Below are 23260 nucleotides of genomic sequence, written 5' to 3' on the forward strand. Positions count from 1 at the left end.
ATGCTCTTCACACTGATCATTTTTAATGTCTCACAGATTGCAAAGCTGTCTCATGTCAGAGGGAAAGAAATTAAGACATGCACCCACAAGAGCATGGATAGGTATGATTACACCAAGAATTTGCCCGAGGGTTTTTGGATTCAAGGTTCGCCTAAAAACACCCATCTATATTACATCAACAGTATCACCACAATTATTTAGACAATATGCATAATTTTGGTTTCAACAGACAGCTAAGACTTTACAAAATCGAATTTCAGTGTCAGAAACACTGAATTTTAACATTCCAGAGCAAATTTTGATAAAGTAAAGGAAGGAAATTAAATTTTTCCCCTCTCCGATTTTTTTTTTCCCAGGTGAGACATTGGAAAACTCCAAGACAATGAAGCCACTCATAAAGCAGCATTCAGCAACCCATTGACTACAGTTATACCAAGTTACATGAGAAAAGCACGAAGCATACAGATTTTATAAAGTTTTTAGTTTGGATAGTACCCGGCAAAGATTCCACTTGGAGACCCAACTTGTGCCTAATGGGTTTTTTACTCCTTTGAAAGGAATCTGCCTTTAAGATACCAAGATCCATAAAAACACAGAATTTAAATAAATTGTCATAACATTCCGGAACTTCAACCAAGTAATCCCTCTATTAAACATTCCTCTTGTTTAATAGATGTCTATACAATGTCTAGATTCTGTAATGGGATTAAATTAGATATTGTGAACGTCCAGCAAACTAGACATCAGATAAATAGACGTATGATAGCGGTTGATTTAACGTCTAATAATAGACAAGGGTAAAGATTTGGTATAAATAAACTTCTGTCAAAAGTCTCAATTCAGCTATGAACAGACGTGTATTAGACGTTGAAAAAATGTCAAATATTAGATGAGGCATATACACATTTTTTAGACAAAAAAATGCTCGGTGGGCGTCCACTCCACACTGTTTATTGTGCTGATTGCCTTGGAAACTAAACAGGTCTAGCTGGCATAGCACAGTTGGTTTGCTCAAGAGTTATGGCAGAAATTCAAGAAAGTTACATCAACCGTTAGAATAGTGCCAACATTACCAGCCTGCAGGATCTCTCTAAATAAACTGTGTGCATGTATGATACTATTAGGTGTGACCGTTGAAATCTGTGTGTGTGGTCTTCACGCACACATACACAGAGTGACATTTTTAATAGTATTGAGATGTTGTTTTCATTCTTTTTTGTATTCAACTCTTTGGTTCAATGAGTTCAGAAATGTTCCTGATCAAATTATGATGAAATTCAATTCCACTTTGAACAGACAATATAAGGGATTGGTGTAACGGGTGGGGCAGAGCATCCACTTTCAGTCATGTCCCTCCTCTCAGCGTGGCGTGTATCCACCCACACTCAGAGGTAGCGGCAGCGTTCTACAGTATATAAAGGGGACGGGAGAGGTGTTTTGTATCTCAGCCACCTCAGCTTCTCTCCAGGCCAGACAGCCCTCCTGAGCATCTCCAGAAATGAATATTTCCAGAACCAGCATGTCCGCCCGCTCTCTCGGTGGACCCATGGTCCGACGCCAGTATGCTGTCAGCCTGCATAGCGGAATGGGACCAGGATCCAGGATCTCCACTGCTAGTTACGGGGGTAAGAGTGGTAGTTACGGGGGTTCGAGTGGAGGTGGTTACAGCTTCAGCAGTTACAGCTCAGCAGGTGGCGCTGGCATTGGAGGAGGATGGGCAGGGGGTGCAGGGGGTGCAGGGGGTGGAATTGGCTGCATCGATGTCACCGTCAACGAGAAGGCCACCATGCAGAACCTGAACGACCGTCTGGCCTCCTACCTGGAGAAGGTGCGTAAACTGGAGCAAGCCAATGCTGAGCTGGAGCTGAAGATCCGGGAGTTCTTGGACAAGAAGACCTCCCCTGCAGCCCGTGACTACTCAGCTTACTTTGCCACCATCGCTGACCTGCAGGGAAAGGTAGGTCACTTGACCTGTGAGACTGTTGTTCGATAACAAAGCACATCAGGCCGTGGTCTGTAATGCTAGGAACAGTCTGATGGTGAATTAACTGCAGAAAAGATTTGACAAGAAGCTATTGTTCATTGCACAGATCCAGAATGCTGTCCGTGACAATGGGAGCGTCTGTCTGGCAGTGGAGAATGCAAAGCTGGCAGCTGATGACTTCAGAATCAAGTCAGTATCAGGATGAGAAACACAATCAATGTCATAACTTAATCCACTCTAATGCAACACATTTGAAGAGATGCAGTGGTAGAAAGTCTGAAGTTTTGCTGCCTGGCAGGTATGAGAACGAGCTCGCCATGCGTTTGTCCGTGGAGGCTGATATTGCAGACTTGAAGAGACTGTTAGATCAGCTGACGCTGGCCAGATCAGACCTTGAGATGCAGATCGAAGGCCTCAAGGAGGAGCTGATCTTCCTCAAGAAGAACCACGAGGAGGTGGGCAGCAAGAGCTGAAATGTTGAATAAGTGGACTGAATCTAACAAAGAAGGCCTCATATGAAAACATTTTTTCCAACAGGAACTGGCTGCTATGAGAGCACAGATGACTGGACAGGTCAATGTGGAGGTGGACGCCGTACAACAGCCCGACCTGACTGCTGTCATGAATGAGCTCCGTGAGCAGTATGAAAGTATTGCCGCGAAGAATCAGAGAGATCTTGAGAACTGGTACGAAAAAAAGGTAAGAAAGCAACACTTTGATAAGCAATGCCATCTTGTCTGCCTTGTCTGTTGCTGCAGTGAGGCAGTGATACATGATTCTAACGTTTCCATGTGTCTTCCTTAGACAGCAGAACTCACCAAAGAGGTGGCAGTCAGCACAGAGACCCTACAGACAAACAGGACAGAAGTAACTGAGCTTCGTAACACGCTGCAGGGCCTGGAGATCGAATTACAGTCTCAACTTAGCATGGTAAATGATGAAAATCTGGACCCGACTCCTCAAAATCTCTTCATTTACCCATCTTTAGTTTTTTTAATTTTTCCCCTTCTCTGTTGTTTTTCACCCCTCCTTAGAAAGCATCTCTGGAAAACACTTTGGCTGAAACACAGGAGCGATACTCCATGATGCTCCAAGCCCTCCAGATGCAGGTAACCGGCCTGGAGGAGCAGCTCATGCAGCTGCGTGCCGACATTGAAAACCAGAGCCAGGAGTACAAGATGCTGCTCGACATCAAGACACGACTGGAGATGGAGATCGCAGAGTACAGGAGGCTGCTGGACGGAGAGGGAGCTAGGTGAGGAAACCTCAGAATGAATTTAACTTGCGTGCACTCTGCTGCTTCGTCATCAACACACTCTACAAACTGAAGTCTTGCTGCCTTTTGAAGAACCACACCTTCTGTTTCCCTCCACAGCGTTGGCAGCGGCTCCTCCTCCTCCTCCTCCTCATCCAGGAGGGTGGTGGTTGTCAGGGAAGAGATGAAGGATGGCGTTGTGGTGTCGTCCTCTGTCGGCACCGCATAACCCGTTTCCATACAACGAGAGCAAACACACGGGGCAATGGCTGGAGGACACAACTGCAGCTTCCCTTTAACACCAATGCAATAAAATACTCTGTTTGCCGATTACTATTGTGTCTACTTTGTGTCTCAATAATACTAAAAAATGCCTTTTACAAGAAAACCACATCATCTTGATTATAGTTTCAGGTGGTTTTCATGGTGTGGGTGTCAAAACCTCAAAGCTGAACCATGTAACTGAAAGCTGAATATAGTTTTTATTATCTAATGTGTGCAATTAAAAAGGGTGAATAAGTGCAGGATGCTTTAAGAGCCCTTCAAAACTTTGACAAGAATCACATTTCTACATGCATGCTCACAGGCATTTTCCTCAATAGATAACAAAAAAAAAAAAAACATACAAGAAACATAAAACTAACCGGAGGCGCCCTGTCATCTCCAGTACCTCCACATTTGCAGAATGCGGAAGAGAGGAACGAGTGAGGATCCTGCGGCCGCTGCTAAGCGCCCCAGGCTGACTCTCGCTGGGGTGAGTAACCCCCCCCCCCCCCTCACACTGCCTGCATGCTCCCAGGCCAGGAGCGCTGAGCATTCCTCTCCCGCATCTTTCACCCGCTCTCCTCCGCCGGGCTTGCGGTGGAGCCGGGGAAAGTATGACCGGCCCAGGTCCATGAGTAACGGTGCCTGCGCAGTGGAGCAGTTCAGTGCTGTCTCCCCGCTGCCCGGGTCTGATTACGGCGCCGCTGGCTCGACGCAGCTCGAGTTCACGGCCACTTACGTGTCGGCCGCCACGTTTTGGCAGGGGTTGGCAGGACACCTGGCTTCTCCTCCCACCCCGAGCCCAGGCCGTGCAGGGCCCATTGGGGGGAGGCCCCCCGCGTCTGTGCTCCGAGAGGGCGGGCGGGCCGGTGTTTCTGGACGTGAACGCAGTGCAGTCGCTGACGCTTCACTTCCAAACGTGGAGAGACGTGTTGCGCTTGCTCTCACTCTGGCTGTCCAGGACGCTGAGAAACGGTTACGCCCTGCAGTTTGCACATCGTCCCCCCCGATTCTGTGGCATCCTCCGCACACGGCTCAGTTGCCCTTCCGGGACGGCCGCGCTCATGGAGAAGGTGTCCTCTCTCCTGCGCTGGGGCGCAATAACGGAGGTGGACCTGGAGGAGGCACTCGGGTTTCTACTCCCCCTATTTTTTGGTTCCCAAGAAACAGGGGGAGTGAGGCCTATTCTGGACCTGTGCACCCTCAACTCACACATGAACACCAGGAGGTTCTACATGCTGACGGTCAAACACCTCCTGGAGAGTGTCTGCCCCGGGGATTGGATGACGTCAATCGACCTGAAGGACACCTACTTCCACATCCCCATTCTTGTGAGGCACAGGAGGTTCCTCAGGTTTGCTATCGGGGACCGTTGTTGTCGGTACAACTGCCACCCCTTTGGATACTCCCTGGCTCCACGCACCTTCTCCAAATGCGTCGAGATTGCGCTGGAGCCCCTCCCCTCAAGGTCTGATAATTCTCTCCTACATCGACGACTGGCTGGTGCTGGTGTCCTCTCGGCAGGAAGCCGTAGAGCCCACAGCCTGGGTCCTACAACACATCACGAAGTTGGGATTTGTTGTAAACAGAGAAAAGAATGTGCTCCTTCTGGCCCAGCGGACCACATACCTGGGTCTGGAGCTGGACACTCTGACCATGACGGCTCTTCTCTCCAGGGAGAGACAGTCCTCACTTCTGTCCCTGCAGTGGACTCTGACGATGTCACCCTCTTGCACATGCGGAGGCTCCAGAGGTGGTTCAGTCGCCTCCACCTACAGTCGGTAAGGGACAGACACAAGAAGGTTCCTGTCCCGCCCTCGGCACGGGAGGATCTAGCGTTCTGGATGAACCTGGGTCACCTCCAATAGGGCATGCGTATGGGCTGCGTCTCACACCACGTCGAGGTGCGAGACGGACACGTCGCTTGAGGGTTGGGGCGGCACTCTCGGCCACTCCATAGTGGGTGGAGTCTGGGAGTCCACGCCCGCCCACGTCAATCTTCTTGAAATGACAGCAGTTCAGACTTCCGGCCCAAGCTGCGGGGAAAACATGTTCTCGTCAGGTCAGACAACACAATGGTTGTGGCCTACCTGAACAGCCAGGGGGGGGCGCCAGATCTGCTCCCCTGCATCACAAGCCGATGGAGGTGGTGGAGATTCTGCTGTGGACAGATTCTCACCTAGCCTCTCTGAAAGCGCAACATGTGCCCGGGGATCTCAATGTCGGCACGGACAGAATGTCTCAGGGAGGCCCACTGCCCGATGAGTAGTGCCTGTCACCCCGGATAACTACCGAGATTTGGTGCAGGTTCGGCCGCTCCATGGCCGACCTTTTCACAAGTGCAGAGAACTGTGCCCAATCTGGTTCTCGCTCAGGTCATCAGACAACCCTCCTCTCGGGGTGGATGCCTTGGCTCACAGCTCTTGGCCTCAGGGCCTCCTGTATGCCTTCCCATCAACCTGCCTCCTTGCCCCCCTGCTGTGCAGGGTGACATTGTGGGGCCTTCACATCCTGGTAGTGGCCCTGGACAATCCCAGTGCCAGGTGGTTCCCGGACCTGGTGCGGATGGCGGTTGGGGATCCCTGGCTGACCCCCGACACTCTAATCCAGGCAGGGGGCACCCTTCGGTCCCGCCCTGTCCTGGGCAGGAGATGGATGCTGAGAGGATCAGACTAGCCGAGCTACATCTTTTCCCATCGGTGGTGTCAACTATCCAGAGTTCCAGGGTCTCCTCCACTATTGAGGCCTATAAGTCTCGGGTGGTGCCTCGTTGCGACATGGTGTCAGGAAAGAGGTTTGGACCACAGCTCCTGCTCCGTCGGCGGGGTTTTGGAGTTTTTAAAGGGACTCTTGGATACTGGCTGGTCTGCATCCACCCTTGGGGTGCTTGCGTCTGCAATGGCGACTGGTCACGGGGGCTTCGGCCGCTTTTCGGCACGCAGCCATCCACTGGTGAAGTGGTTCCTCCGGGGTGCGTCCAGGCTGAGCCTTCCCCTAGGCATGTGGTTCCCCCTTGGGACCTCCACACTGTGTTGGAGGTCTGGGGGGACCTCCGTTTGAGCCTCTGGAATAGACGGACGTCGGTTTTCTGTCTTTCAAGGCTGTCCTCCTTTTGGACTTTGCCTCGGCCAAAAGAGTGGGTGATTTGTGCATCCTTTCGGTCCATCCTTCCTGCTTATCCTTCAGTCAGGATGGCGGACTGGTTCATCTCTGGCCCAATCTGGCCTTTCACCCCAACGTGATTACCTCAGACTTTCGGTCACGAGCAATCCGGATCAGGACACTTGACACTCCGCCAGGCTCGTCAGTGGACGAGGCGCAGCTGTGGTTGTTGTGTCCAGTCAAGGCCTTGCGTTGCTAAGTGGAGCGCACAGCTGGCTTCTGGACTACGGACCAGCTATTCGTGGGGTTTGGGGCCAGGGGGCGTGGTGCCCCGCGGTCCTAACAGCGCCTTGCCCACTGGGTTGGTGGTGCTATTGCTGCGGCTTACGAGACACGCAATCGTCCTCTGCCAGTGGCGATCCAGGCTCACTCCACATGTGGAGTTTCCGCTTCTGTGGCTCTGTGCAGTGGTCTCACTGTGGGTGACATCTGTCAGGCTGCCTCCTGGTCTTTGGCGTCCACGTCTGTGCGGTCATATCTCATGGATATGTGCACGGACTCAGTGGCTCTGTCGGTCTTAAGCGGGGACAGGGGTCGACCTGCAGAGGACCTATTTGGTCTCGCTGGCTGCTGTGTTTTCCCTTGGGGAATACAGGCTGCAGTGATGAATCCTGGTGCATGCTGGGTGGGCTCTGTCAAGGCCTTGCCTGGTGTGTCTGTGTTGCTGTCCTTATGTCACAACTGTTATTTGACACTTGTACAGTCAGCGCCTGACTGCGAGGGCACTTGACGTCGGTGTCGTGGGGGCTCTGTGGGCGGTGCCTGGCATACAGCCTGCTTTGCTCCTTCATTCCTGTGCCAATCTTGTCAGCCTGTCCAGCTGGAGGTACATTTATCCCTACGGCCCCCGCCTTTGGTAGTTACCAATAGCGAAGCCCGTAGATGGGCTAAGCATCACAGAAAGTAGAAATAATAGTTATTGAACGTAACTACAGTTCTACGATTGTGTGCATGCCCACCTTCCTGCAAGCCCAGCTGGACTGCCTCTCTCCTGTGAGCTGACTCAAAGAAGGGAGATTGAGGGGCTCACCCGGCTTATATAGCCATGGTGAGGAGCGTGGCATGCGCCATTGCACCTGCAGGATTGCCGCAGCAACTGCTTTGATCTGTCTCAGTGTCTGGCTGGCACCGAGAGGAGTTACCAATAGCGAAGCCCATACACGCAAGCACACACTCGTAGAACTGTAGTTACATTCAGTAACTAGAATTTGGCACTCAGAGAGCACAGACCTCTGCCACAGCTCAAAACACTCACCAACAACAATAAGAACACCATATATCAGGTATCGCCAAATGGCCGAACCATCCGGCCCGAGAGAGGATTCCAACAGGCGCGCGCACGAACGTGCACACACACTCATGCACGTACGCACGCATTATCCGGGCCCTCGAGCGGACGCACGCACCCCGAACTGACTGTTTCCCTCCCGGTCTGTGGGTGCATGCCTCCGTCGCTGCCGGACCCGGCCCGCGGAACCGTCCAATCCTGCCCGTGAGAGGATTCCAACATGCGCGCGCGCACACACGCACGCACGTACGCATGTACGCACACATTAGCCCTCGAGCAGACGCACGCATCCCGACCTGATGGTTCTCCCCCCCGGTCTCTGCGGGTGCATGCCTCCGTCGTCACCCCCCGCCGCCCCGCGGCGCGTGTGTAACCCTGTTAATGTCCTATGCAATAGTTGGAGTTGTATTTTTGTTTATAGTTAATCTTTGATGATGTTCCTGAAATGTACGATCTTTGTGTACTGGATATGCGCACTTCTCTTGTCCACCACTGTGGGGCAGTGCATCATAATTTGTTCTTCTTCGTGGGTCCTCCATCTTGGATGGGCTGGGGAGAACTTGTAAGAACTTGGACAGAGCTGAACCAAAACGAAACGTTTTTAACTGATTTTGACTCAGAAAGAAAAGAAATCCTTAAGGTATGGGAGTTTGAAACATGGGAGAACCCAGTTGTTGAGAAGATCTCTCTCGTGGATAAGAGGTGAATAAGAAAAACAGTTTGGCTGTCTACCACCAGTGGATGTTGCCCAAAAGACTGTTTTTTTTTAAGGGCTCTTCTAAACCCTGTTTCCTGGCACCCGGCCTCTCGGTGCTGGACCCTGGTCGGCTGTTCCTGAGGCTGGATTCCACTGTTCATCTGGTGCCTGGTTCCATCGTCCGAGTCTCCTCTCATCAGCACTGCAACGGTCCTATCAGGTTTTGCAATGGACGCTTAAGAATTAAGTGATGACCGGTCTAGAAAAACTTTTATGAGTGCACTCAAGGTTACATTTATTTCTTTTGTTTCCTGAGATCTCAGTGTTTTTTTTTTTTTTTTTTTTGGGGGGGGGGGGGGGGGGGGGGGGGGGGGGGGGGGGGGGGGGGGTTGTAATACCTTTGTTTCCTATTTTTGTGTGATTTAACTGATATAAGAATCAAAAGAAAGGAAGAAGAATACATATTTCCATTTAAAATTCAATTTGTTGTCCTGTGCTTCATTTGGAGTGGAGTCTATGTATCATATTGCTTCATGATAGTCTACACAACCAGCCTCCTCATTGAACCTAGATTTAGATAGCTCTATGTATATATAGATATTCAGACTGCTTATCAATAGCACTACCACTATAGGGTTACATGTGCATGCTGCACAGGGCCCCTGTCGGTGGGCCTGCCCAACTATGTGAAAGACTGCCGTATCTCTCAATGATAAAGGATCCTTTAAAAAATTCCTGGATCCAGACAGTGATCCAGAACATCACCAAAATTTAACGGATTCTAAGTTAGCCCAAGACCCACCTTTCCACAAAGTTTCATTGCAATCTGTCCATTACTTTTTCCGGAATCTTGCTAACAGACCAACCGACCGACCACAAATAGTGGTCTATTTTGGAGCTCAAGCTATATGTTCATGTCAGTTTTTTGCAACGATTACAGTGACACAATTTGAGACTTTTAGAAAGTGCATGTGTTTGTGTTTGTGAATATGTACAATTTACACCAAAGCACTGGACAAACTTTGATTTAATGATGATGTTTGGTGTAAAGGATTCAACATTTGAGAACAGAGAAATATGCACCAGTTTCACTCCATTATAGGAGATCATTTTGATTTGTAAAATCATGTCAGGCCAATTGAATCCGTGTATCATTCGTTCATTTGATATTCAATTAAGAATCAAAAAACAAAATATTGAAAAATGAGTCGTTTTTCCTTTTTTCGTTTTTAGAATGAAAACAAATAAATGAAAATTGGTTTGTTTTTCAATATCCCGTTTGTTAAGACAGATCAAATAAAGGAAAGTTGAAATGCGGCCACAGAGCAGACTTTAATGTGATTTTTCAATTTCTTCGATCTCCGTGACCCGGAAGTTCTATCGTCTGTGTTTTGGTTTTTGCCGGCGGGAAACGTGGGCGGGTCACGTCAACCTGTAGTCCAGCACACACTACAGAAGGATCAGGCCGAATTTTGCCCCGATTTTCTCCTCCCTACCGAAGACAAGGTCCGGGAGTATGCTAATGAGTTCGGGTCCGATCTTCGTGTAGTGTTCCGGGGGTTCAGAGAGATGTTTTCCAGTCGGAGCCTCTCGGGAGGCGTCGGAAGGGGAGATCGTAGATAATGAACATGTTTAATATTTCTGATCGCAAATCCTGTGGAGTGTGGAGCTCTGAGAGGCGCTGATCAGCTCCGAGTAGAGCTGTCCACACCCTCGAAATAAAGCTTCCTGATTGGCTGGTGCTGCTGCTTAAAAAAATCCCCTCTCAGCTGTCAGAGATGGAGACATATGTGATATATATTCACTATATGACAGTGAAAGAGAAAAGTCAGAACTCCTAAACTCAGCAGTGAAGAAAGTGATGGTTCATCCTCAATAACTGGATCGCTCCAGGATAAACTGGATTTCCTCCATTCAGACCCAAACTCTGATCTGCATCGCAAGTCCTACATTAACCACCACGGAAGAATGAGGAAAAAAATAAATGAAAAAAAAAAAAAAACAACTTTAATATCCTGACTCCGTGCCTTCAGAGAGAAGAGCGACGCATGATGAAATTTACCTAATCAAAGCTCAACGAGGTTTTATTCTGGTGTAAACTATCCAATATGGGGACAAAAAGAATGATTTAAGATATTTGGTGATCTAAAAAAGTAGCTTTGTCAGAGTCTGCTACTGCTCTTAAGCGATTAGGTAAATTTCATTATGCGTCGCTCATCTCTCTGAAGGCAGGGAAAGTTGTTTTTTTTTTTTTTTCCATGATGGTTAATAGTGGACATGAATTCAAACATCGGGATTATTGCAGGACTGGCGATGCAGATGAATGAGCAGATCAGAGTTTGGGTCTGAATGGAGGAAATCCAGTTAATCCAGGAGCGATCCAGGTATTGAGGATTAACCATCACTTTCTTCACTGCTGAGTTTAGGAGTTCTGACTTTTCTCTTTCACTGTCATATAGTGAATATATTTCACATATGTCTCCATCTCTGACAGCTGAGAGGGGACTTTTTTTTAAGCAGCAGCACCAGCCAATCAGGAAGCTTTATTTCGAGGGAGTGGACAGCTCTACTCGGAGCTGATCAGCGCCTCTCAGAGCTCCACGCACCACAGGATTTGCGATCAGAAATATTAAACATGTTCATTATTTACGATCTCCCCTTCCGACGCCTCCCGAGAGGCTCCGACTGGAAAACATCTCTCTGAACCCCCCGAACACTACACGAAGATCAGACCCGAGATCATTATCATACTCCCGACAGTCGGACCTTGTCGGCTTCGGTCGGGAGGAGAAGATCGGGGCAAAATTCGGCCTGATCCTTCTGTAGTAGTGTATAGTAGTGTGTGCTGGCCTTAAACTGACCCACAGGGTCCCGTGACCCGCCCACCTTCCCGCCGACAAAAACCAAAACACAGACGATAGAACTTCCGGGTCACGGAGATCGAAGAAATTGAAAAATCACATTAAAGTCTGCTCTGTGGCCGCATTTCAACTTTCCTTTATTTGATCTGTCTTAACAAACGGGATATTGAAAAACAAACCAATTTTCATTTATTTGTTTTCATTTTAAAACGAAAAAAGGAAAAACGACTCATTTTTCAATATTTTGTTTTTTGATTCTTAATTGAATATCAATTGAACGAATGATACACGGATTCAATTGCCATAACTTCAACATGCACTCAGTAGTCTCCAATGAATCCTGTTTTATATGAAAAGAAAACCTTAAGTTGATTTTATTATCTGTTGAATCTTCAGCTTTCTGCTGCTTGTGTATTTTATTTTATTTTATTTTATTTTTTTATGTAGGCAGATTGAAATATCGGTCATACCCCTTGCTACCTGAGGGGGAAATGTTGCAACATTTCTGACACTTTCCAGTTACTATTAAAATGGATGCATTCATTCATATCATCTGCAGATCTGTTTGACTACTGTAAAAAACAAAAACAAAAAAAAAAAAAACAACTCTGCAGGATATTTATTTTCCAAAATTTTGGAGTCAGGGGTGATGTAGCAGGTCTTCGGTACTGAAGCCTGTCAGTGAGAGAAATTTTTGGTTCTTGAATGTTAAAAGACACCTTGAACACAACTGTGAGAAAGCCTGAAAAAGTCATGCTGAAAGTGTTCAAGGTCCTCCTCCATAATGGCAACCGAAGGATGGAAACTTACAGCATGCTGTGCTTGATGTTCAATCAGAGAGGAGCATTGTCCTCCCTCAGGTAGTGCTGCAGCTCAACCTTGTCGGCCAGCTGGAGAACCTACCGCTTCAGACTGTGCATCAAAGTGTGAAACAAGTTAATGGTGCATCAGTCTCCTTGGAGGTATCATCACCACTATGGCCATCCGAGAAGCACTTCATATCCCACGCCTTCACCGCAGAGGGAGTTGCTCTTGCTGAACGCACCTATCCAGTGGCTGTTTTGCAGCAGAAATACCAATATGTCAGAGGGCTTCCCTTACCCCCTGTCAATGGTGGCCAACCTCTACCTACTGAATGGGTCTGACATGCTTCATCTGATAACTCCAGTCCAACCAGTACATGCTGCACCATCAGGCGGACCCATTGCCATCTGCACTCAACTGGGATGGTCGCTTCAAGGGCCAGCTGATACTGTCTCTCTCTCACCTGGGCTTAACAGAGTCTGCATATCGCCACAGCCTCATCCCCCAGTGAGCTTCTTCAGAACATGGAGCGCCTTTGGCAGACGGTCACCTTGCCCTTCAGTGAGAAAGCTGTAACTTGCTTGAAGGAAGACCAACAAGTTCTTACTCTGCTCCAGATAGCCACCACTAGAGTGACAGTAGATGGGATCCTGTGCTACGCCACACCTCTTCTCTGTCATGCAGCCAGCATTGCTCTACATGCTCCTGCAGAAGCAGTACTTCCCAGGCATTGCAGCACAGAACAGAAGCGGGCGAGTAATGTGCCAACAGTGGTCATGCATCTTCCCCCAGATGCCAAATTTGAGCACTGTGAGCTCTGGCTCTCTAAGAGCAGGAACAACCTGCAAGAGTCAACCCTGTGCCTCCAGTGGAACTGTTTCACCGACTCCCTAGGCCTCAAGCTCTGTCCAGCGGAACTCCTTGAGCCAACCTTGAGGAATATTTATAAGGCACTAGCCAGCCAGTATGACTCACTCGGCTCTATCATTCATTTCACTACCAGGGCTAAGGTCCTCATCAAGACATCTGGAAGCATGACAATAGATGGAATGATCAGGTTGAATCTCAACTTCTGAGACAACATTGGACAGCTTTTGTGAATGAGCTTCCTGATCTCGTTCACGTTGAGCTCCACATATTCTGTAATGGATCGGAGAGAGAATATGAGTCAGTGGCTTTCTTATGCACAGTCAGTGATCAAGGTCACATCCATTTCTCCTTCATGCTTGCTAGATCAAGAGTGGCACCAAAAAAACACCTTAGCATGCCACATCTGGAACTTAGTGCAGCACTAACAAGTGACGAAAACGCAAAGCTTATCCACAAAGAGCTTACGCTATCCATCCATCAGACACTCCTCTGGTCAGATTCCACCAGGGTGCCCCCTGGCTAAGATCAGGGTCATAAGGTTACAAAGTGTTCGTTGGCACACACATAGCAGAGATTTAAACTCTTACCAAAGGAGCTAGCTGGAGACATGTGGACTCTCCAAAAAATCCATCAGATGACATAACGTGAGGTGTGAAGCTCTCAGATGTGGAACATTCACACAGATGGATCAGCGGTCAGGATTTCCTCCACCTGGCTTATGAACAGAGGCCGACTATGCCAACAGTGACAGAAGTGGTGCTTGATGCTGAACTCAGAAAGTCCATCCTCAATGGTATGATATCAGTGGTGCAAGATCCAGACCTAATTGATCCGAATCAGTTCCACACCTGGACGGATCTAGTCCATGCTACAGTCACTTCCCATCATGGAGCAGCCACCTCCGGTGAAGGGCAGACAGCAGATGCAGCCACTTACATCTCAGCAGAGACGTTATTGTTGGCTAAGGCTCAACAGGACTCCTTTCCTGGTGAGTTGAAGGTCCTCAAGGCTAGTTAACCTGTCCCAACTGACAGTCTGGTCAGTCAGGTGTGACACTCTCACCCAAGTATGATGAAGCCACAGAACTTCTACGGGTTGGAGGGAGACTACGACGCACAGTGCATCTAGAAGTAGATGTGATCCATCCAATCATTCTAGACCCAACTCATCAGATCACCAAACTGTTGATTCAAGAGTTTGAACAGAAGCTTCTCCATCCGAGACCTGAACGGGTTTTAGCTGAGATGTAATGCCAATACTGGTATCTTCGTGGCCGAGAAGTGATACGGCAACACCAATATGGCTGCAAGTAATGTCAGCTCTGGCAGGCCAAGCCAGATGTCCCAAAGTTGGCAGAACTTCCACCCTTCAGGCTGCACATCTAACAACCACCTTTCTATTTCATGGGAGTGGATTGCTTCTGCCCTTTTATCATGAAGAGCAGCTGGAGGACTGAAAAGCGATCATGTATAAGTGCCTAACCACCAGGTGTGTCCACCTTGAGCTGCTGTAGGGCCTGGATACAGATGCATTTCTGCTGTCCCTGTGGCTGTTCATTTCCATACGTGGCACTCCATTTGAACCCCTGTGTGATAATGGCACCAACTTTGTTGGAGAACGGGAGTTATGAGAAGCCTTCAATGCCATGGCACCAGAGCTACAAGATCAGCTGGCAAGACAGAGGATTTCTTTCCACTTGATTCCCCTAAGTGCTCCACATTTCGGAGGGACCTGGGAGTGAGAAGTTCGGAAAAGGCAGCTCCTCTGAGAGTCACCCTTAGTCACCCTTGATCACTCTGAACCACTCAGATATGTCTCTGGTGACTCTGCCGACCTTGACCCAATAATACTGCATGTTCTACTTATGGGATGTTGTGATTCCTCCCTGCCACAGGCTGTGTACAACTCCAGTAGCATTCTGGGGACACGACGATGGAGACACAGCCATTTTCTAGCAGACAACTTGTGTACAACTTTCACCTGGCGGTACCTGCCAAGGCTATAGGGAAGATCAAAATGGCAGACTGAGGGAGACAAGCTGCCTTTGGGCAAGGTAGTCCTCATTGTTGATACACAGCTCACACGAGCACTTTGGCCAGTAAGCAAAGTTGTCAAGACCCACCCTGGAGCAGACGGAAACATTAGAACAACCACTGTCCAGGTTAAAGACAAGATCTACGTCTGGCCTGTGGCATGGCTCATCCAGCGGCCCAATATCAGTTACTTGGAGGATAACACAACTTCCAAACTTTTTCGTGGAGTTCAAATGTCCCCGGCTGTGTGAGAAAGCCCTACAGGTAGAAGTCCAACAACACCGCCTGCTGGCGACCTGATAAATGCAGCCTGAACTAGTCTGGACATGCCCATCCACACCACAGCTGCAGACCAGTTCTGCAGGCAGACTTTATTAGCCTCGTAAACTAGCCCTGCCCACTCCACATTTGGGTTGTAGAGCTAGGGTAGGTCTGGAGACAAGACAGTACAAACTTTGTGCACTGGGTGTTGGTTCCTCCTTTGAGTGACAGCGCACTTCAGCAAATCAGTTCTTCAAAAAAATCTGTCATCAAAATGCTTAGCTTCTCTAAGGGTTAGCTTTACCTCTAGCTTCTCTACACGCAAAGACAGGCGAAAACATCCTTTCCTGTTAGAAACTCAACAAGCGAAGACTCTTGCTCTTGCTTGACTGTTGTAATACTTGGTATTTTGGCTATAACTTTACTTATTGCAGCTTTCAGACTATGGTTAATGTTCATCTCCGTAACATCTGCTTTAGAAGAAGCTATGCGCAGTGATGGCATCACTTCCGGTTTTACCAACAGAATTCACCAAAAAAAAAAAAAAAAAAAAAAAAAAAAGCAGCAATGCTGATTGGCTCGGCCGTCGCTTTCTCTTTGTATTGCCTTGTCCCCAGACTGACCCTAGCTCCAAAATCCAAATGTGAATGTGGAGTGGGCGGGGCTAGTTTACTAGGCTAAAGCCGCGTTCAGACCGAACAAGAAGTTGAGCGCGGGTCAATTTTGAGGTCCGACGCTGAACAACGCCAGGCCCACGAGGACATGGGGCACATTGACACGGTGAGTCTGTGGTGGAAAGGAGGGCTGGTTGTAGTGTTTCTCTTCCAGTCCCCGCTCCCTGACCTACGTCACCACAGACACGCTCTCTGATTGGTTTGCTGCAAAAACGCTTTGTCAAAAGTTCAGATTTCCCAACTTCAGCGTCAACCACAAAAAACACGCCGCCGACACCAGAAACGCACCAACGGGCCATAAAAATGTCAAATCGTGCCGCAAAAACGCATCTGACGCACTGCCAGGATTTTCACCGTCAGTGAAAGCAAGTTTCCCATTGTTTTGCAGCTTAGTGAAATGCTCGTGTCTGTGGCTTCCGCCCTTGTACGTGCACAGAGGGGAACTCCTTCCTCGCTCTTTTAGTAGCACACACATACACTGGAGCTGATGCCGACTGCGGCGCGATGATTTGCACAGTTATAATTATAATGAAAGGCGACTGGATTGATCAAACGCCGCCTGGTCACATGATCTGGTCACATGACCAGACAGCCGCTCACACTACGTGCTCGTAGCGAAGTTATTCGGTTCAAACAGAACGTTAAACATGAAGCTCCAGGTCCATTATCCACCTCTAACCTGTCAGTCAACATAATCACATAGTTTGTCCTCCACTCCCCCGCCTGCTACGTGAGGAGAAGTGGTGCAGCCGGCACGAAAAAAAACTGTGCAAATCATCGCGCTGCAGCCGTCATCGTTGCACCACGATTCCCAGAATGCCTTGGGGACCGGTCACATGACCAGACAACCGTTAAATGCTCGTAGCTAAGCTACTTGGTTCAAACAGATCGTCAAAAAACTGTGCAAATTGTCGTGCCACAGCCGGCATCGTGATAAAAAAAAGAGGCTTTTGGCTGAGTTGATAAGCAGCTTATAGTTAAGTCGGCACCGACCAACTCGGCCACTTGAGAGCCCCCCCCCCCCCCCCCCCCCCCCCCCTGGCTTGATGCCGACTTGGCTTGATGCCGACTTGACTGTATTCCCATAATCTTCTGCCTCAATCAGCAATGCTATCCTCTGAGACTTGTCCCCTCAAACAACAGCACTTTTTGATGATGGATCAAATTATTGCTGGAAGGTGATCAGTTCCATATCAGCTGATCCACATCTCCCTGAAATGAGATACAACAATTGATAACAATTAACTACAGTGAAATTCATCTTCAGGTTTTCAGTCAGTCTCTTTCCTGCTGTGTCTCACTGTGTTTAGTTTAGTTTAGTTTATTGGTTTATTGGTTTATTTCACAGGGACAATGTGTGAAAAACATTATTTAAAGATGCTTCACACCAGATTTAGCCTAGGCTAATTTCCATCCGTAGTCCCTGAGCAGGTAAATATAAAATATAAAAGCGTTACAATCGCAGAGCTCTACAATCACACTTACACATCACTCAATCCCAATCAGTCATACAATTGTACCCCAAATTAAAAGATATAAACATTAAAACAATAAATTGCAATCACATTTCAATGGCAACACCGCTGGTTCTCAATAAGTTTTTCTCTGATACTGCAAGCGAAGTCTCTTAAGTCTTTTGATATTTTCAGTACGTCTGGGAGTTTGTTCCATTGTTCAATACCTTTATATGAGAAGGCCGATCGTGAGAATGAAGAGTCGCGTGAAGGCAATCTGCAGTTATTATGGCTTGTGGATCTAGAAGTCCTGGTTGTCACCTCTGAGCAAAGTTGGACACATTTTTTCAGTGGTGGAGGTGCACAGTTGTTCACAATTTTGAAAATCAATCGCACATTGGAAAACACAATTAAGTTATCAAAGTTTAACATTTTGTATTTCTCGAAGATCTGACAGTGATGGTATCTTAATGCCTTTTTATCAAGAACTTTTACAGCTTGATTATACAAAGATTTTAAAGGTTTCAATGTTGTTTCACTTGTCTGTGACCAGCATGAAATACAATAGTTAATATGAGAGAAAATCATCGCATCGAGGTATATTTTAGCTGCATCTTGAGTCAGTGTATTTCTAATATGTCTAAAAACTGACAGACTGTACTTTATAGTGTTGGGGACCTTTTTAATATGCTTTTTAAAGCAGAGTGTTGGGTCCAAAATGAGGCCTAGATATTTGAATTCATCTACTACTTTGATTTGACTGTTGTTTACGTAGATGCTTGGGAAGATTTTCAGCCATCGAGTTTTAGTAAAATACATTGCCACAGTTTTATTAATATTCAGAGTGAGTGAAGCTTCCATGAGCCACTTAGTGATGTTTGCCATAACGTCAGTCAGTTTCTTAGCCACACTGGTGGCATCTTTTCCATGCACGTAAACAACAGTGTCATCTGCATACATTTGTATGTGAACTTCACTGCATACTGAGGGAAGATCATTTATATAAAGCGTAAAAAGCAACGGTCCAAGGACGGAGCCCTGAGGGACACCTGTGTTGCAAGCTTTGGTTGTCGATAGTTTGTTATTGACTTTAACGCACTGGACACGATCAGAGAGATAGGATTCTATCCACTGCAGTGCACTTCCAGACAGATTGTAATTGCTCAGTTTTTTTAGTAACACAGAGTGGTTGACCGTGTCAAACGCTTTGCGAAGGTCTAAAAACACGGCACCCACGACTCCGCCCTTGTCCAATTTTGCTTTAACTTCCTCTATAAAATAACAGCATGCAGTTTCAGTGGAGTGTTTTTTCCTGTATCCAAATTGCATGGGATGCAAGAGATTGTTTTTATCAAGATATTTTTTTAATTGCTCTGCAATCACTTTCTCGGTAACTTTTGAAACAGCAGGTAGTATGCTAATGGGCCTATAATTGCTCACTTCCTGCTTGTCACCTGCTTTAAAAACCGGAGTAATTACTGAAGTTTTAAAAGCAGTTGGGAATATGCTTTCCTCAATTGATTTATTGACCAAATGTGTGATCGATGTGAGAAAAACTTCTTTATGTAATTTGAGAAGAGTATTATCCAAACCCCATATGTCTTTACTTTTTGCATTCGTCAATGTTTGCAATACTGAATTTATTTCAATTTCATTTGTTCTTCTGAAATATAACATACTTTGAGTTCTACTTAAATTTAAATTTTCATTCTGGACTAACAAATCAGATGGCTTAACAGAGCTGTTGTACTCACAGAGTTCACTGACTGAATCTATAAAATAATTATTGAAATGATTAGCTACTATTTGAGCGTCAGTTTCAAGATTTCCATTGATTTTGATTTCTAGTTTCTGACATTTTTTGTTTTTCTTACAAGTTATTTTATCAATAGTTTGCCACAGCCTCTTTGTGTTACCTCTTGCTTGTTCAATGAGAGTGAGGAAGAAATTAGCCTTTTCTCTTCTTAACAATGCGGTTACTTTGTTTCAAAGTCCCTTATAAAGAAGAATGTCAGTTTGAAGGCGTGTTTTCAGGGACTTTTTAAGGGCTGCATCTCTAGATTTCATTAGATCCCACACTGCCCCATTTATCCAGGGAAGAGGTATTTTATTGTTTCTTTTAAAAGGACCCTTTTTTATATATTTAGACAGAACTTCACTGAAGGTTTTCAAAAAGTCGTTACTTGCTGTTTGACAAATTTTCCCTTCTATTATTTGATTCCATTTGATCTGCTGTATTTCTCTATGGAACAATTGCATGTCTTTTTTCGGAATATACGAAGTCAATAAATTTGGATCAGCAATGTTATGATCTTTGTATCTCCTTTTAGACAATCTCCTAACAATCAAAGTGAGATTGTGATCAGATATTCCCGTTATCAAGTTGTAACTCTTAGTGATTCTGTCTTCTCTATTTACAAATATGTGATCTATCAATTTTTGGGAGGTTTTACTGACGCGTGTTGCACCCTTAACCATTTGTGTCATATGAAACCTTGAAATTATTTGTTTTAATTTAATCTTATCATTATCCTTTTTATCCAACCAATTGATGTTAAAATCTCACATCAGAATTGTTTCCTTGTTGTTGCATTTTTTTAATGTCTCAGTAAGTTGTTTAAGAAATATGTTCATGTTCTTTGCTTCAGGTGGCCTATACATCACTACAACCACAAAAGACATTTCTGGAGAGAGTTGGATGGTTAATCCTAAACATTCAATTTGATCACTAAAATGTTCCACTATTTTACAGTTAAACTTCTCTTTCACATATATCATTACACCGCCACCTTTTACTTCTCCTTTTCCTAGCTTTCTGTCACATCTGAAAACATTATAACCAGGTACATGAAAAACACTTGTTGGTGTAGTTGGCTTTAAGAAAGTCTCTGACAGACACAAAAAATCCAAATTGGACTCGGATAACAGATGCTCCAACTGCTCAGACTTTGTCTTGACGCTGAAAATGTTCAAATGTCCTCCAAGGATCCCCTTTGGTTTGGCATTAGGTTCCCAGAGTATTTTTGCGTGGTTTACTGTTTGAAATAGTCTCAAAGTTTGCTGATTTTTTATTGTTCTGTTGGTGTGTGTTGGACTGTCTACTGAGCCCCTGTACTTTCTGGGCAGTACAGGGTTAAGTGCAGCAGTTTCAGAGTTCGCTTTCCCAGTCACTTTCACTTTCTGCTTTGCTGTGCTTGTTTGTTGTACCCCATGTGTGTTTTCGGATGCCAAAGCATCTCCACTCACCGCGCTGGAATTCGTTGCGTCGTATAAAACACCATCTCCTAAGGTACTGATAAATGTACCCACAGTTGGCAATCCGCTCCGCTGATCCGTCCACACGTCCGAAACACACCCAGTGGCCCGTGGGATGGCCACCGAGCGGGGGGTCAGCTCCGTACTCGTGGTAATTGAAGCGCCGCCGCTAGCGTGGGAGTCGCCGACACTCGCTGCCGTCCCTCCGCGCGTCACGCCAGGACACAGTGCCAGATCACCGGGCGCCTTCCTCGCAGCGGACCCATCCTTCTCAGGCCGCTCCAAGTTCGCCAAACGTGGCACGGACAACACAGGCATCAGGCCAGAAAATAGCGCTCCATCGGCCGTCCCCACGCTCGCGGCCGACACCCCCAGCGGGCACAGAGTCCCGGCAGGTGAGTGAGCTGGGCTGGGAGAGCTTCCGCCAAAGCCGACAGATGAAACTGATGGTGCCGTGCTCATGGAGGGCTGGGGGCCGGGATTTAGTTCTATATCCCCAGCGAGTAACAACACAGTTAATAGTTCCATTATCAGGGAAGTTGTATGTCCCGTCTTCATCCTTTCATGCGCTTTTGGGGTGACAGCAGCATATCCGTAGTTCAGCAGTTTGGCGTAGACAACATGCAGACACTCACTGACTGTCTTGTTGACGTTGTCGCTTCTCCGTAGAATATATTGCTGTCTGAAGCAAACCAGAAGTATGGTGGATATGTATAATATCGTGAACCAGCTAGTTTGAATCGGTTTAGACGGTTTTCGTAAGGTGCACACAGCACCTGCTAACCTGTGTGCGCCATTGGCCGCCATTGTGTGCACCTGAACGCACCACGGAAAACCCTCGAGCTTCCGCATTCTCGTGTTGTCAATCAAAGTGTGGAGCAGCCAGAGAGCACGGCCGCTCGCCCAGCAGAGGAGAGTTAGTCATGAACACATGACGGGTTACTGTGGTGGTATGAAAGGCTGCTTCCACAGAGATGAAAACATCGCTGCTCACTGAAGTTAGGTTTCAAACTAATCAGGGTAATGGCTATAATTTACTGTTCTCCAGCACATGTCAAATGGGTTTGAAACCTCAAAATGAAAACGTCTGGTTTGTATTTAACTAAACTTACATATTTTCTGATAGTGCAATGTTCATTTAAGAGTTGGAGGTCAAGATTTCTTCATTGATCAACAATGACATACATAAAACATAGTACATCTATTGCTATTATTGCCAGTACTATAAAATAAATCCATCACTGCAGAGTAAAAGTTCAATCAAATCATCATTGCTCAATGGCCCAGTTTACATGGGTGCTTTTTAAATCCAATTGAGAACAATCGTGTTAAACGCATGTGTATACATGGACTGCGCACAAAGTGATCCACAGTCAATCCTTGTTTACAAGGTTCCTGATTGAAGCGGATTATATGGCGTCCTGTGACATGCTCACGTAGTCTCTCACGGAACTTCCAGGTCTTTAGCTTTGCAGCCAGCAGTCCTCAGTGCCTGGCAATGTGTTTTAATCTGCTGGATATCTGCTCAAATAATGAGCGAGCGGCCAGAGTACTGCCCCACCGAGCGTCACATGCTGGTAGTCCCCCAGGGCTTCGCGCTACATGCCGATGTTTCGAATTAACTGGTGTCCATGTTAACTTGTGACCAACAGATGTTGAAAACCTGACTGAAACTTTTAGTCGTTCGAGCAAACGTTGGTTATCTACAGTTACAGTAAATTTATAAGTTTAGAGTCTTTTGTGAGTCTTTTGTGTTACTAGCATGTGCTTACACAGAAATCCGTCACTGGTTAACAAGAGAACCAGTTAATCCACGGAGCTCTTTGAAGAACTCACTTTTGCCCGATTTGCAGCCATCTCTCTTCTCCAGTGTTTGTTGTGTGGGTTCTTATTAAAAAGTGTTTCTCGTCCCTTTAAATGGTGCAGGGCTTCTCTTAGTTGTATTGAGTAGTGCTGGGAGAGAGGTGCCAGTGATGTTCTGCTCTATAGCCAGCCATGAGGGGGTAGTCTCGTTGGGGCCTGAAGAATATGCCTGTTGCCAATACACAAGGACATATTAGATGCCCAATAATAATGTTGAAATAGAGGGAGCGCTAGTCCACCCAGTTCTTTTGGCTTACAAAGGTGCTTTTTGCTTATTCGGTGTGGTTTATACCCCCAAATGAAAGGCATGATGACTGAATCCAATGTTTTAAAAAAAGATTTAGAAAGAAAAATGGGCACGTTCTGGAATAGGTACAAAAATCTGGGTAAGATCACCATTTTTATAGAATTGACTCTGCCGATCATTGACATGGGAAATGTGCGCCAGAGCTCAATATCGTTTTTAAGTTTGTCAATCAAAACTTTATAGTTGAGTATGTAGAGCTGATCAAATTGCTTAGAGACTGTAATGCCA

General features: G+C 46.6%; 1 protein-coding gene across 1 annotated transcript; it reads left to right on the forward strand.

The window, feature by feature from the left end:
• Window positions 1–1426: 1426 nt before the first annotated feature.
• On the forward strand, window positions 1427–3573 carry LOC115389640 (keratin, type I cytoskeletal 13-like). Its single transcript, XM_030093128.1, has 7 exons — window positions 1427–1957; window positions 2091–2173; window positions 2283–2439; window positions 2522–2683; window positions 2789–2914; window positions 3019–3239; window positions 3360–3573. The coding sequence occupies exons 1-7, from the start codon at window positions 1499–1501 to the stop codon at window positions 3466–3468; spliced, it is 1317 nt and encodes a 438-aa protein (XP_029948988.1). The 5' UTR covers window positions 1427–1498; the 3' UTR covers window positions 3469–3573.
• The last annotated feature ends 19687 nt before the right edge of the window (window positions 3574–23260 follow it).

This window comes from Salarias fasciatus, chromosome 6, assembly GCF_902148845.1.
Source record: "Salarias fasciatus chromosome 6, fSalaFa1.1, whole genome shotgun sequence".
Taxonomy (NCBI): domain Eukaryota; kingdom Metazoa; phylum Chordata; class Actinopteri; order Blenniiformes; family Blenniidae; genus Salarias; species Salarias fasciatus.

Excerpts from the sequence above, each read along its gene's own strand:
- LOC115389640 (XM_030093128.1), top strand. The coding sequence starts at position 1,499 with ATGAATATTTCCAGAACCAGCATGTCCGCCCGCTCTCTCGGTGGACCC. Across the intron at positions 2,440-2,521 it reads TCAAGAAGAACCACGAGGAG|GAACTGGCTGCTATGAGAGC; the intron begins GTGGGCAGCAAG and ends TTTTTCCAACAG. Across the intron at positions 2,684-2,788 it reads AGAACTGGTACGAAAAAAAG|ACAGCAGAACTCACCAAAGA; the intron begins GTAAGAAAGCAA and ends TGTCTTCCTTAG.